This window comes from Hippopotamus amphibius, chromosome 13 (genome assembly GCF_030028045.1).
Source record: "Hippopotamus amphibius kiboko isolate mHipAmp2 chromosome 13, mHipAmp2.hap2, whole genome shotgun sequence".
NCBI classification, from domain to species: domain Eukaryota; kingdom Metazoa; phylum Chordata; class Mammalia; order Artiodactyla; family Hippopotamidae; genus Hippopotamus; species Hippopotamus amphibius.
In genome coordinates, this window is record NC_080198.1 from 102,232,461 (window position 1) to 102,247,894 (window position 15,434).

Genomic DNA, 15,434 nt, shown 5'->3' on the forward strand with positions numbered 1-15,434 from the left:
CCCCCCTTGGAGCACAACTGGGAGGGGGAGGCGGGGGCGCTCTTGCTCAGGGTCAGCTCTGGTCTCAGCAACCAGGATCCTGCCTCATTTTCCCTCTCAGGCCCCTCTGACCCCTGGGCTGTGCCCACACCAGAGGGCACGAGACCCAGCTGGGCCCCAGTCCCCCTTTGCACTGACTGCATTTGTTAAAGGATGCCCGGGGGCCCAGAGCGGGCAGCTCGGAAAGCAGTGAGTCGGCAGGGCTGGCACGGAGATGCCCTGAGTCAGCACTGCCCGCGCTGAGGTGGCATGACGTCGCGGGATGCCTGCCCACAGCCGCCCCGCCTCCCGGCGCAGACAACAGCAGCCCCTCTTCTCGTTCATTGAAACGTCTGTGTTTAGCGGCATGAGTGTGTATTTTTAATAAGGTCAGAGCCTTGAGCCTGCGGCTACGGGCCTGGATGCCATCTGCCTGTGGCAAGGAGGTCGGGCGGGGCTGTGTTGGGCCAGGGGTCCGGGAAGGCGAGGAGCCAGGCAGCACCTGACACGCTGGCCCACATGCCAGGTCCTCTCCGCCGGGAAGGTCAGGCCAGCAGGTCACACAGAGGAGACGGAGGCCCAGAGGTGACACGCAGGTCAGAGGGCACTGAGCCCTAGATCAGGTCCTCGGGCCGGGCTGGCAGAGGAGGCAGGGTGGCGCCTGGACCCCACTGAGAAGGGCCCAGTCCTGGAGCCGGCCCCGAATCCCGGGCCAGCCTCGGTCACTGAGGCCAGAGGGCCACCACCCGAGGGCCTCTGAGTTCCTGACACCATCTTGGGCCTTGGTGTAGTTCAGAGCTCTCGAGTCTGGGGACCTGGCCAGGCCCCGGGGAAAGTGGCAAGCCCTCTGATCAGGGTCTCGGGGGCAGCCCTGCGGAGGGGCTGGCCTGCGGGCAGGGGAAGCAGAGGCCCACACGCCTGCACCTCCTCACGACCTGCCGCGCCTCCTGCAGGAGTCACGCGGAGTTCACAGGCCCAGCTCGTCTGCTGGAGCCACGGGGTCAGGGCAGAGCTAGACAAGGTCCAGCTGGAGGGGACCTGGACGCTGATTTTACCGCAACCTGGGATTTGTAACTCATGTCATCAATACCCAGGAGCTCCCGCTAACCAGGGACACAAAGGCCAGAGTCAGAAAAGCAGGCAAAGGGAAGTGAGGCTGCCGGATGCCCACACAAGCCCTCTTGCTTTCTTCCTGCCTGACAGGAGAGAGCTGGGTTGCCGGGGAGGCGACGTGCCCAGCTGAAACTCGTCCCGGCCCCTGGGCTCATGTGGCCCGTGGCTCCTTGAAAGTCAGGCAGGTTCAGCTGGTACCTGCCTCATACTGTTGCCTTTGTCCTCTTCTCTGCCATATGGATGCAATACCGGAATAGGGCAGCCGTTTTGTGACTACAAGGCAAAGGGTACATGCTAAGGGTGGGTAAGCAGACAGGAAGGAGGATGACGGCAGCACGGAGCGGCTGAACCCATCCTGGACTGCCTGTCTGCAGACTGCTTTTTTTTTTTAATATTTATTATTTTATTTTATTTTATTTATTTATTTATTTGGCTGCGTTGTGCCTTAGTTATGGCACATGGGATCTTTGTTGAGGCATGTGGGATCTTTCGCTGCAGGGCACAATTTTCTCTCTAGTTGTGGCATGTGGGCTCCAGGGCACGTGGGCTCTGTAGTTTGCCTCATATGGGCTCTCTAGTTGAGGCCTGTGAACGCAGTAGCTGCGGAGGGTGGGCTTAGTTGCCCCGGGGCATGTGGGATCTTAGTTCCCCCGACCAGAGATCAAACCCGCGTCCCCTGTATTGGGAGGCAGATTCTTTACCACTGGACCACCAGGGAAGTCCCCACACTGCTTCCAGCTGAGCAAAGATACCGCTAATTTCTCCAAGCCACTGCCTTCCTGGTGTTGTTATGGCCAAACACTGTTTCCTAACAGACCCGGGTCTAAGCAGATAGTTCAGAAAAAGAAATACTCATCAAAAGATAACAGGAGAAGTGCTGATTATAACGACATCAGTTGCCTTTTCCCACCTATTTGGTCGGCAAAGATAGAAACGTTCGCTAGCGCACGACGTAAGCAGGCCACGGGGGCACAGCGCTCTCACCTGCCAGGGAGAGTGTCCACGTGGAGATCTCCGCGGACGGTCAGCTGGCAAGATGTTTCGAACTCACGAGGGCCAGTGCTCTCTCGTGTGTGTTTTCTGGGACTTGACCCTGGGTGGACCTGCCCAGGTGCAGAGGGCCAGTCAGTCCCATGAGGTTAGTAAGAGGAAAAGCCTGGAGACACCTGTGAGCCCCTCCGCAGGGGATGGTTACAGTGGTTCTGGCACGGCCAGGCGAAAGGATGCTGGTGGCTTTACGATAAGAAGCAGGAAGCTGTGATATCTTGTTCAGTGAAAAAAGCAACAGGCAGGACTGGATTACAATGTACTACCCTCTTGTAAAAGATTAAAAAATATGTATAATGATATATAACTTGTATACGTTGATTTTATAGTTTAAACAAAAATTTTCCAGATCTGTCGTCTATGCAAGACAGGCCTGGACCGTCCCTGGAAGGAACCGCAGGCCACTCACTGGTCTCCTGGGCGGGCCGGTGTAGGAGGGAGACCCCCACTGGATACCATTCTGAAGATTTTCGGTTTTGGATCTCTGATGTCAATACATCAGGTATTTAGGAAACATACTAAAATAAAATATATTTCCTGAGCCCAGGCTTTCTCTGACACTGTGGACTAGAAAGTGAAACAAGGCTTTCAGGACTTGGCCACTGCCACCCTGCCACTCTGGGCCTTCTGGCAGGGACCTGGGCTGGCGTTTCCAGGTTCTGCCCATTCCCTGCTTTCCCCCAACCTCTTGCACAAACCCCTTCCCCTTCCCTCACCCCCCACCCTCCCCACCACCCCTTCCCCTCTGGCTGGGAGACTGGCCTTTCCCCACGCCCGCCTCCCCCGGACGGACGGGCCAGCTGCCGGGCACCTCTCCTGCCAGCCCAGGGCTGACACTTTTGTTCCCCTGCTCAGAGCTCACCTGCCCACCTGCCCAATCTGCGGAGTGGCCAGGTCTCCTGGACCAAGGCCTCGCTCTGGGCCACCTGCCTGGGATTCCCTCCTTCTCCCTCTCCTCCCGCCCCCAGGGAATCTCTCTCAAAGCCAGACCCTTCTGCGAGGGCTACTCAGACCTCACAGGCTTTCTGGGTACCCCAAGCTGCCTGCTGTGCCCATCACACCCCACCTCTGTCCTGCAGGCCCGGTCAGTTCTCTGGATGTTCCTATGCCCAACCTGCTCGTCCTGGTCCTGAACCGTGGTGCTGGGCAGCCGGGAGGAGTGATGCCCACCAGGCTCCATCCCACTTACCGGCCCGCCCGCCAGCATGGTGGTGCCTTAATGAAATGACACTTGTTCCGAAAAGACATCAACCGATGGGGATGGACAGAGCTCAGAGCAGGAGGAGGCAGGGCGGGCAGCGCCTCCTCCCTCCCGCCCCCCCGAGGGCTGGGTGCTTTGCCGGCAGTCGAGCCTCCCCTGCCCTCCATCCTTTCTCCAGCTCCAGGCCCCCAGCCAGGCCAGGCCGCCTCTGCTCCTACGGCCACTGCCAGAGACTGGGATCAGGAGGGGCTGCAGTGCTGCTGACGGAGAGCTCTCTCTCAACGGCAAATGGGTCCCTTTCCAATCTCAGACCACATCTTCTCCCACCGACACATGTTCCCTGTGCAGAAATGCCATCAGGACTGTGTCCAAGGGAAGCCTCACCAGGGGGCTGGGAGGCTGCTCCGTGTGTGTGTGTGTGTGTGTGTGTGTGTGTGCGTGTGTGCGTGCGTGCGTGTGCGTGTGTGTGTGTGTGTGCGTGCGTGTGTGTGTCAGAGGCTTCAGTCTGGAGAGGGAAAGTCACCACACCCTGCCCCCAATCCAGAAATCCTTTGACCTTTCCCTATCTCGAGATGATTACCTATATCTGCAAAGATGGTTTCTCTGAATAAGGTCACATTCACAGGTAACTGGCTGTGAGGACTGCAGCATTTCTTTTTGGGGGACCCAGCTGAATCCACAGCCCTGCCCCTCCCTAGACTCTCAGACAGTGGGTCTGTGTACTGTGTAATTCTCTGCCAGGTGGCAGTCTTGAGCCCTGGCCTAACAAGAGCGGTGTACCACACCACTCTTCTGACAGCTGGAAATAAAGTATGTTGTCCAAACTGGGTCGGTTTCCAGTGTGCCATTCCACCTGCACTTAGGATGCCTTCAGAAATGACATAAAAAGACCAGTGCCTCTGTAAAAGAAGCTGCCCAGTATCGGTGCATCTCAAAGACGTAGAAGGCTCCCTTGGAAGACTCAGGCACTGCTGGGTTGGGGGTGGAGCTGGCGTGGTGCCTCCCTCCCCATCGACGCGCACCTGTACCATCATCACACCATGGGTCACCAGGTGACAACTGGGACCCATTTACTATTAATAATTCACTGGTTCTGGGATAAAAAATCCAAACTATTTTCTTTTTGGCCGCGCTGCCTGGCTTGTGGGATCTTAGTTCCCCGACCAGGGATTGAACCTGGGCCCCCCTGCAGTGGAAGCTCAGCGTCCTAACCACTGGACTGCCAGGGAAATCCCAGCCCAAACTAATTGTTGTAGCAAACCCAACTTTCAGTAATTATTCTGTAATTATTACGGAGAAATAAAGACATTAACTTTACTGTTCTTGCTGAGCGGAGACGGACGCCTTGAAGGGCCTCGGGGGCCAGGGAGGGGACAGAGAGCAGGACACCAAGGAGTCCTGCTGGAAACAGAGGGTGACAGACGCGGGCGATGCAGGGGACTGGCGTAGAGGGGTCTTTTCTTAGGATGAGGAAATGCACCGCAGCTGTGGGTGATGGGAGAGACCCAGTGAGGGGAGCGAGGCTGGACAGACAGAGGGAGCAGCCCGAGGGGCCTGTGGGGGGCGGGGGGGGGGGCAGGCCAGCCGGGATGGGGCGGCGCTGAGCTGTGCGAGGCCGACTCAGCCTGGGGGAGAGAAGGGCTGTGGGTGGGCCTGGCCCTGGCTGTTCTCATCATTTCCCCCAAATGCTCAGGGTCTCAGGGGAGAGTGTGAGTCGGGGGACAGAAGTGTGGGGGAGGGGTGCACCCCAGCCCCTGCTGGCCACCAGGCAGAGGAGTCCTTTAGTGAACGGGGAGCAGGGATGGGTCCCAAGCGTTCTCCTGTGAGAGAGGCTGTGGTTTCCAGAGACCCCCCCCCCCCGCCTTGATGGACGGACAGATGTGGGGTCAGGTCACAGGCAGGCCTCCGAGGAGCTAGAGTGAGGACAGACCTAGGCCCAGAGACGTCAGCCCAGGAGCTCTCTGCATGTGTTTGATGTGGGATGGGCTGCGGTGGGGACAGAAGGACAGGGACCTCCGGGGCACGGGGACAGGAACCGAGCAGCTCTCCCAGGTGTGGCCCCTCTGCCCTCCAGCGGAGGGCGCGGTGTGGAGGTGCCGGCGAGGCAGAGGATGGGATGACCCCACAGACACACCCCGGGTTACAAGTCACGGCGCCCATGTGCCCTGTCACCGGAGCCGTCTGACGCACACTGGATGCTGGGAGCGCCTCCCGAGACAACGGGGGTGGGGGGTACCCCGTCCCTGAAGGGCGCCCGAGATTCAGAGTGAGATCTCACGTCCGGCTTTGGCTAGCTGGGACTCTCACCCCGGGCCTCTCCTCGTAAAGGAAGGAAAATGGCTGTTAAGAAAGAGACTGAAAAGCTCCGACAGGCCTCACTGCCACGACCTCCCCGCGAGCCGGGAGCCACCACTCAGACCCTACCTGCAGGGAGGTGGCCGCAGCCTCCAGGAACTGCTCGGGACTGTCCTTCTCAGGTTTAAATTGGTCCAGGAGCTTAATCACAGTTTCAATGCATTTTCCATAGGAGGCCATCTTCCCGGGCTGGACCCTAAAAGCAAACGGTGACAGGTCACACCCTCCATGCCCCCTGGGCTGTCAGCACGGCGGGTGGCGAGGGACCCTCACCAGGCCGACAGGAGGTCCACCAGGGAACCTAGGACCTCTGGGTGAGGAGTGCTGGGGCAAGTGCAGGCCCCGGTGGGGGTGAACCCAGGCCCACTTCCTGGACAAAGTCCCTGCAGGCCTCGGGGAGCCCGCCCCAGGCTCCCACTGCCCACAGCCCCAGCGGCCCTCTCCGCCCTGCCCTGGAGGCTGCTGGGCCGCAGGCATGGGTGGGGACAAAGCCTGGGAGAGGCCAGGTCAGAGAGCGCAGGCACCCTGTGAGTCAGCCCGAGCGGCCCTCAGCCCGGCCGGGGTTTGGTGGCTGGGGACTCAGCAGGCCCTGCTTGGAGGGACAAGGGGACCTAAACACAAAAGTCTGGGGCAAGGGGGATCCTCAGTCACCACGTTCAACAGCCCCATCTTACAGGCTAGGTAACCTGGGCCTTCCCTGATGGTCCAGTGGTTAATACTCTGCACTCCCAGTGTCGGAGGCCCGGGTTCAATCCCCGGTCAGGAAACTAGATCCCGCGTGCCGCAACTAGAGATTCCCCCAGGCCGCAATGACGATCCCGTGTGTCGCAACGAAGATCTAGCACAGCCAAATAAATAACTAAATAAGTAAATATTTAAAAAAATATAAAGATGAGGCAACCAGCACCCAGAGGGGAAGCAGAGTCAGAAAGAGGCCGGGCCTGAACATTCCAGAAACACACCAGCTCCAGGAGACTGGTTGGCTCAGAGCCCTTCTTTGGCAGGCCCTGGAGAAGCTGCTTGGGGTGGGGATGGGACCCCAGGAACGGGTTCTAACCGGCGACCCCCAAATTGTCCTCAGAGCAGGGTGGCCACCCCCCACCCCCCCAGGAGCTCTCCTCTCACCCCTGCCCTTATTCCATGCTGACTGAGAGGCTTCCCTGGGTCACCAAGCGGCTGGCTTCCTGGGCACCAGCTATTGGCAAAGCCAGGATGCTAGTGCCCTGGGGACAGCGGGGGGCACCTCTTCTCCACCCAGCTGGAAGGGCTCTGGATGGCAGCCCGCACACCTGGGCCCTCCCAGGTGGAGACTGAGTGAAAAAACAAAACCCACATGCGCTGACACTGGGGTCACTGGTGAGGTGGCCAATCCCAGCCAATCACGGTCCATTGGGCGAGTCCCCCCAGCCACCACTTGAAAGCGAATGAAGGCCAAATGCCACCGGACACTGCAGAGAGCCTCTGACACCAAACATGGAGACAGAAACCGGCAAAAAGGAAGTAGGAGAAGGCAGGCAATGTACACAGCAGGAAAAACCCAGAAACAAATACACCACCTCCGAGAGTGGAGAGGGATACGGCATCCAAGAAACATCTGCAGGAAAAGAAAGAGTTCTTGGAAATCAAAATACGACAGCAGGACTAAAGATATAAATAGAAGAGGCAGAAGATAAAGTTGAGGAAATCTCCCGGAGAGCAGAAAAAGATGAAGATGCAGAAAGTAGGAGAAAAACTCCAAGAAAATTGGAGAACTGCTCCAAGAGATCTAAATTCCAGTTAACAGGAGTTTCAGAAAGACAGGAGAGACATAATGCAAGGGAATGTCCCAGAACCGATGGACAGGGTCCCCCAACGCCCTGAAGCAGGTCATGTAGGAAGGGACGGGAGGGGTGCAGGGTACCCTCGGGCCCCCCAACTATGGTAACTCTGGGCACCAGGGTTCAGGGAACCCATCTCCAACCTGGAAGGATGGCTCTTCAGATGGGAAAGCCCTGCACCTGGCCCGGGAAGTGAACCCAGAAAGGGGCAGGCTTGGGACTGGGACGCCAGAGATTTTCCAGGAAGGTGACAGCAGGTGGCAGGCCAAGGGCCCCAGAGCACAGGGGCCGGGGCCTCTAGGAGGAGCCCTGCACCTGTCAGGTCCCCAGTTGTTCCCTGAGCGGTTTTCCCGAGGCTTTGATACCTGTCCTTGCCAGGACAGGGAAGGAAGCTCTGCAGCTGGCCGCTCGCCAGCCCAGGGTCTGCCCCCGCTCCACACCTGTCCCCGCGCACCCAGCACGGAGGCCTGACCGGGGCCGGCTCCTTAGGGGCTGCTTTGGGCCCACCCCCAGCTGTGCGTGGACACAGAAGTGAGCAGGAGCCTCTCCCGGATGAGGCCAGAGGACAGGCCTCTTGGAACTGGGAGATGCCCTGGAACTGGCTTGAAGCCCTGGTGCCGAGAGCAGGCCTGGGAGACCACGTCTCAGGAGGGTCAGTGGATCCAGAGATGGGGTCTACGGAAACCAGGGCACCAATTGCATGAAAGGAGGCCGAGACCCGTGAAGGCTTACGGGGGTGCCCGAGAGCTCCTATTTCCACATCAGTTCTTGTCCCAAAGTGTTCGTGAGCCATGGGCGCGTCACTGCCTCAGGGCAGGTGGTGCTGCTCTGAAGTGCGGGAGGTCTGGGAGGAGTGGCCTCCCGTGAGGGGAGTCTCCTTCCACTCCACCCATCACATCCCCCCAGTTCTCAGCTGCTGCAGGACCCAGCAGGGCCTCCTCAGCGTGCCCCACCCCTTCACAGCCCGGGGTCACAGTACCTGCACCCTCTCCCTTCCTCACCCCAGCTCCGTCCACTTGGGCTTCTCACTGGCTCAGAAGCCCCATCACACGTGTCTCCAGAACCTCAAATATTCTTCTTTCTGCTCTCCCTGGTGAGCTCCTAGGCATCCCTCAACCCCATTCAAATATCACCACCTGTGAAGCTCCCTTCCTCCTCCCTTAGCGCTCCCCTCCTCTGTGCCTCCTCCGAAGTCGTGCAAACTCCCCTTAAGCTGCTGGGGAGCCCCTGGTGCAGGGCCCTGCCTTATCACCCCCGAGTGCCTGCCCTTACCCCAGCGAGAGCCACAGAATTGTCTGGAATGAACGAGAGACTGTAAAAATGTACAATAGGATCAAGCACCCTAAATGGTGCTTGTGTTTAAATCTGGTAGAGAGCTTCACCATCCAGAGACAGACCTACCCAAAGATCACGTTAGTGCTTTTCTAAGCCTTTGCCTCCACGGGTCCTGCAGTTCAACAGAGTTCAGTTCTACTGCCTCATTTAATTGGAAAATAATAGATGCCTCAACGATATGTACTAGGCAAGCTCATGTGGAAGAGAACCCGCCCAGATCTGGGGGTTAGGGGGGGGGTCAGCCTCTTCACCCCCAAGGAGGATTTGCTGCCCATGGGAGCCGCTGAGGCCCAGGCTAGGCTCCAAAGTCCTCCCGCTCCTGCCTGATCCCAGAACTGCGTGAAAGAGACACCCATGAAGGCAGGTAACAGGCACGTTCCAGGGCTCTCGAGGAGAGCCCCGAACCTAGCTGCAACGGCTGTTTCAGTGGGGACAGTGTAAAGGATCCAGCTTTTCCCCCTCTCCCCACCTCACTGCTGCGGTCACGCAGTGGGCTGCCCTGGGTGGGCTCAGCCTGGAGGAATCGGCTGGAAAGCCCTCCCCCGCCCAAGTTTTGCATCTGATGTGGGCAGTGAGAGTGCATGGTCTGCGCACATGTGTGTGTGTGCACGTGTGTGTGTGCACGCACGCGTGTGTGTGTGTGTGTGTGTGTGTGTGTGTAGGATGAGCTGCACCCAGGACAGGAGGGCTTCCCTGCCCTCCCCTACTGTCCTGGCGCCGGAACATTCTGAAGAAAGGACAACCTGAGGGGCCCTTTGGTGATGATGCAGCTCAAGGAGAAAAAGAGAGTCACCCAAGTTCTCCCCCATCCAGAGGGGGCCTGGATGGAAGGGACCGGAAGCAATGAAGGGAGGGGCCAGTGGAGGATACAGAGGGGAGGCTGTGGGGGCCTGACCACCCCTCCTGCAATTTCGGCTCATTGTCGGCCTGAGGGCTCCTCAGGGCAGGGGCCAGGCACCCCACACCCCACACCCAGCACAGAAAGCTGCCCGTGCGGGTGGATATTGGGAAGAGACATGAGTTCTGCATTCCAACTGAAATTAGCCTATAATCAAAATAGTCACAACTTGGGGTAGGAAATAGGTTTGAAGTTCATCCAAATCTGATGTGTGCTTTTAGCACCTCAGCTTTATTTTAATGATGTAAAGCCATACATGTGGGGAGTGAGATTTAATTCCCAAGCTCATTGTTTGTTTTTTTTTTAATATTGATTTTAACTCCACTAATCAGGACTTGACTCTCTCATATTTAAGGAAACTTGAAAGGTGGGCTAGACCAAGTCTTTTCTTAGCAACTCCTTTATAGACAGAAATGAGATTACATGAGGAGATTTAAATTCCATCAGACACACACTAGTTCAACACTCTCAGCCACTAGAGAGGCTTCATTTACGTGGGTCCCAAATGCGTGCTAATTAAAATACATTCTTTTCCTGGTTTTAATTCTGATTAAAGCCAGTCTCCTAAGGATTTCTGCTAAGTCATGCTCTGATGGCTTTGCTTAAAGTACAGATTCATGTGGCAGTTTTGCTGGTTGCTTTTCAATCTCCATTTTTCCTTTCTTCCTGAGTAACAGGAAGTTACTGAGTCTCTTGCTGCCCAACTGAAAGATGACATTTCCTAATCTTCCTGGCATCTGGGTATGCCAAGAAGTGGAAGAGTTTGAGACTTCCAGAAAGTCTCCTCGAAAGGGAGGAGCATACACGTCTTCTCTTTTCCATCCTGCTGCCTGGACTCAAGAAGTGATGGTAGGAACTTAGGCAGCAATTCTGGACTGTGAGGAAACATGCAAAGATGGCAGAAGAGCAAGCTAGAGGAGCCCAGATCCCTGATGACTTTTGGGGGTGCCATATCTACCAAGATTGCCTCCCCATGGACCTATTTTTATGGAAACACTAATAATCTTGTTTGGGCCACTATTATGTTGAAATTTTTCATTGCATGCAGCTGAACCTAATCCTAACTATACACCCACTTCCCTGAGGTCAACCTTCATGCTGGGCACAGTTTCAAACTGGGAAGTATAGGAAGAGAGGCTCTGAGCAGAAACAACAGCCCCAGCCTTGGAGTAGGCCAAGGACAGACCCATGGAGAAAAGTTCTTGGGCTGGAAACAGTGGCTGGGGGAGGAACAGGATTTATAAGGGATGACTGGGAGTACAGTTGGACACGTTTTGTTTGGGGGAATCTGGCAGACATCCAACTGGCAAAGAAAAGGGAAATGGGTCTAGAGTCCAAGGGCAAGGTTCAGACTGGAAATGTAGGTTTTGGAAGGTCAGGAGAAAATGGTTGTTTATCGAACCCTGTGACCACAGGAAACCATCCAGGGACAGGGTGGGTAGATGGGCTTCCAAGGACTGAGTCCGTGGGCTCTAGAGTCAGGATGTCAAGGAGCAGAGGAGATGCCAGCCAAGAAGACTAAGAAGGAGCGGCCATGGGAGGAGAGGCAGAGAGTGCGATCTGTTCCAGCCAAGTAAGGACAGTGTGTCCAGGAGGGGAAAACCCAGCTGGGTCACTTGTTCCTGGAAGAGGTGGGGCTGAGCTCCTGCAGTTGGATTTAGTAACAATGAGGTCAAGGATGACTTAGGTAAAGAGCCTCGGAGGAGGGCTTGGGTGAAAATCTGATTGGGGCGCGCTCAAGAGAGAAGATGCGGAAATTAATTGGAGCTAAGAGGCAACTCCTGAGGGGTTTTGCTCTTAGGGAGCAGTGACAGGGTGGTAGCTGGAGGGGAGTAGGGAGGACCAACCAGGTACTCAAAACCAAACACGGACGACTGCCAGCACTCAGGGAAATCTCAGACGGAGGCCTGTGCCCAGACTCACGCTGACCCTAATGGGAGAGAGGGGCCAGGGATCCAGGCCCATCTGAGCACCCGGACCCTGGGTCAGTGATAACGGGAGCAGCAGAGAATACATTCTCTATCAAGGGAGAGTTACATCCCTCTCGTGCATCCTAAATCTGCACGTTGCAGAACACCCGAAGCGGTGCTGGGTGGGGGGCAGGGGAAAGCGCAAGGCTGTTGGGGGAGGGTCCCCCTCCTACCGCCAGAGCGCGGCAGCCGCTTTGTGCCTGATGCTTCAGGCACCAGTGGGAGTTTCAGGTGAGATGTTAGCTCTCTGCTTAGCACTTAATAGATTCTTTGATTTTCTTGATTGTTTTTATGGATCCAAATTACGGCACGGTTGGGGGAAGTAGTGAATACGGGAGAATATCTTTTTAAAAAGCATCGTTTATTGCGGTGATTAAAAAAAAAAAAGCCCCGTTAACTTGAATCAAGGAGCTGGAAAGCAGACCGAAAAGGTGGTTAGCGAAAGCAAGAAGATGGGAAGCAAGAAAGACGAGGACTGGCCTGCAGATCCAGGGAAGATGCAGGTGGGAGGTGCTGGTGCTGAGGGGCGCTCCCCGCCCCCCTTCCGGGGCCCTCCGGCTTCCCTCCCCTCGTACCTGTCAGCGGGCTCCGCGGGCGCTCCGGAACCGCCCTTCTCGCCACCGCCCGCCGCACAGCAGCTGCCAGGCCGGGGGGCGCGAGGGGACTCAGGAAGAGCGGCGGACCCCCCTCCCTGCTGCTGCTCCGCCGGCGCCTCCGCGACCCTCTGGGCAGGGGCGGTGCCGGGGTGCAGTTTGGGCGTCGTCACCTGGCAACCGCCGGACGCTCCGGCGCCGCCGGCGGGAAGACTACAACCCCCAGAACACACAGCGCCCGCCCCTCCACAGAGGTCGCCGCACCCAGGGCCCCGCCCCCCGCAATGCCCGTCGGGACTTGTAGTTCTTGGCCGCGCCGGGCGCGCCGGGTCGCCGGAGGGGGAGCGCGCCTCGGGCGGGGCGCGGGGCGGCGCGGCGCGCGGATTGGGCGGCCTCGGCGGCTCGCGGCGGGCCGGGGGCTCGCGGCTCGTCGGCGCATGTGTGGCGCGGGCGGCGGGGGCCGGTCAAGCCCCGGGTGTCAGTGAGCCGCGAGGAGCCGGCGCCCCCGTGCCGGGTCCGTCCGCGCACCCGCCGTCTCCGAGCATCTCCCGGCCGCGCACCTGCCCCGCGCACCTGCCCGCCGCCCGCCGGGCGCCCCGGGTCCGCGCGGGACCCCGGCCCGGCCCTGCCCCGCGTGCGCCTCGCGCCGCAGCGGAGCCCGGGCGCAGCGCCGCGGAGGTGAGGGCCGCCGGGGCCGGGCCGGGCCGGCGCGGCGATGATGAACAGGTTCCGAAAGTGGCTGTACAAACCCAAGGTGAGTGGCCCCGTCCCTCCTGCCGAGGCAGACCCCCTTTCCGGTCCGGACCGGCCTGTCCGTGGCGCCGCCGACATCCCTCCCTCCACTCCGCGACTTGCTCACACCGTCGCTCCCCGCTTCCGCGGGTCCCCCCCACTCCGCCTGGTCCCAAACCGCTCCTCTCCCTTCCTCCTTCTCGTTCCGGTCCTGCGTGGTGCCCTGCTCGCACCTCGTGGTCCCCGACCTGCAGCCCAAACAGACCCCCCTCCTACTTCTCCTGCGTCCCGGAAAGATCTTTCCATCCCTCCTCCCGACACCAGGGATGACTCCCCCATTCCTCTTCTGCCTCTCCTCCCCCCCCCCCCCCCAGCCCCGTTATCCTGGACCCGGAATGTACCTCCCAACCTCCCTCCGCAATCCGGAACATACCCTCTCCCCACTTCCTCCAGGTTCTGGCGGGGACCCCCATATCCCTCTCGCGGCTCCTGGATGGACCCCTCCTTCCTTGTGTCCCTAGCGGGTCCCCATTCCACTGTCCCGGCCCAGCCTTCCCGAACCGGGACCGAGGCACTCTTCGGCCCAGTTAGCGTCCCCATCCTTGTCCCGTGCCCACCCGCGTGCTGTCCCCTGCCCGGCGGCGGCGGGGTGAGCACGCCGGGGCCGCAGGCTCAGCGGGGCCGGAGGCGCGGTCTTCCCGGCGCGGCGCCCCTCGCCGGCTGTGGGGTCGGGGTCGGGGTCTGGGCAGCGCGCCCGCTCCTCCGCAGCTGCGCCAGTCGCACTGCGGGCTCTGCGTCCCTGCCGCCCGCCCGGTGCTCGTGTCCGCTGCGGCCGGAGCTAGTCGCGCTGCGGCGGTGCCCAGGAGCCAGGCGCAGGGTCCTGGGCGCATCCTAGGCTTCCGAGAGCTGAACGCTGGGGGCCGTCACCGCGGTAGGACCGGGGCGCTGGGGTCTTGGCTGCGGGATGGGGACAGTGGTCCAGGCGCCGCGGACATGCAAGGAACACCCTTCTCTTCCAGGCTGACCACTTTTCTGTATCTGGCTTTTCTGCTCCCCACCCCCGCCGTGGCTGGCCTCTCGAGGTGGGTGTGGGGGGGGGGGGTTCTGAAATCTGTGCTCTCCTGGTGCTCTCATTTGGGGAGGCAGCGGTAGGTTGGAGGATGGGCACCCGAGGTCCTGGGGCGAGTTCAGGGACCAGAAGGGCTCGTGCTTGGTTGTCTTTGGGGTCGGAGAGTTCTCCCAGGGTTGGGTTGAGGGCTTAGGGTGCCGGGGACCGCCCCTTGTGCGGCCATGGCCTCGCCCAGAGGACATTCAGGTTCCGCCTGGTGCCGCTGCGCAGCCCTGCTTCCCCCTCCCACGGCCCAGTCTTGTAGCAGCTGCTTGTGGTGGCGTCTTGGTGTGACCCGGGGCTGCCTGCGGTTCGGGGCCCGCTGCAGTCCCGGCGCGCGGCTCTGGTCCTGCCTGCTGGTGCTGGGCAGGGGGCCAGGGGAGGGGAAGTCACCAGTTACGGAAAACCCCGTGGACTTGTCAGAAGGTCCGCTGCGGGGGTGGGCAGCTGCGAGCCTGAGCGGAGATGTGTGTCACATAGTAACATTCCCGCATCCCTGAAAACACATTTCTCAAGAATCCTGGGGCGCCAGGTGCCTTTTTCTGGAGGAGGCCTGTGACCGTTTTTCCAGGATTGCCTGACTCTAATATGCTGTTGGAAGGGACGGAAAAGCAACGTGGACTCCCGTTTCATCTACAGCTGAATAATTTCAGTGGCTTTGCCTGTTTCAGTTTAGGGACACGTCTTTAAAAGTGGAAAATGATACTACCCTTGAGATTACGCCCCAGAATTGAGAATCGTGTCCCTAATTTTCCCTCTCAGCAGGCAGCTGCCCTTCCAAGGCCAGCCTAGGGCTGACCAGGGCAGGGTGGAGAGCTGCGGCCTTAGGAGAAGGGAGGGGGCGGTGTTTCATCCGGTCCTCTCCTTTCCTTCACTGGGGTGTCTTGGCCTGTTGTCTGACCCCTGGACTCAAGACACATCTCCGTCTGAGATCTTTGTGTTTGCCCTGCGGTCAGTCTGAGCGTGGCAGTCCCTTGTTGGACATCTGTCTTTGGGGTTAAACATCTTGATTATTTGAAGGGTTGCAGTAGGTTAGGTCACCCCAGTAGCTTTTCATTTTTGAAACCAAAGCTCATATTTTGGCCTCAGGTTATGAATTGAACACACAGCTTCCCCTTCCTCTCTATTTTAACCCATTTTGGCACAAGTGAGCAGGAGTCAGTTCTGGGAGGGTTCCGGGCCTGGAAGAGTTGAAGTGTTAAATGTTAATTGTGGGGGAATGTGTCTGAGAGAGATTGTTGCCTGTA

The 15,434-nt window shown here is 58.8% G+C and overlaps 1 protein-coding gene across 1 annotated transcript in view; it reads right to left on the reverse strand.

Annotated features, from left to right (window-relative positions):
• CFAP99 (cilia and flagella associated protein 99) overlaps positions 1-8,344 on the reverse strand; it is a 32,742-nt gene extending 24,398 nt beyond the window's left edge. The window contains exons 1-3 of the mRNA XM_057704661.1: positions 8,284-8,344; positions 7,917-8,064; positions 5,804-5,930 (exon numbers count right to left, since the gene is read on the reverse strand). Of these exons, the coding sequence (XP_057560644.1) occupies positions 5,804-5,930; positions 7,917-8,064; positions 8,284-8,344 (336 nt within the window). The remainder of the gene's footprint in view (positions 1-5,803; positions 5,931-7,916; positions 8,065-8,283) is intronic.
• Positions 8,345-15,434: the final 7,090 nt, after the last annotated feature.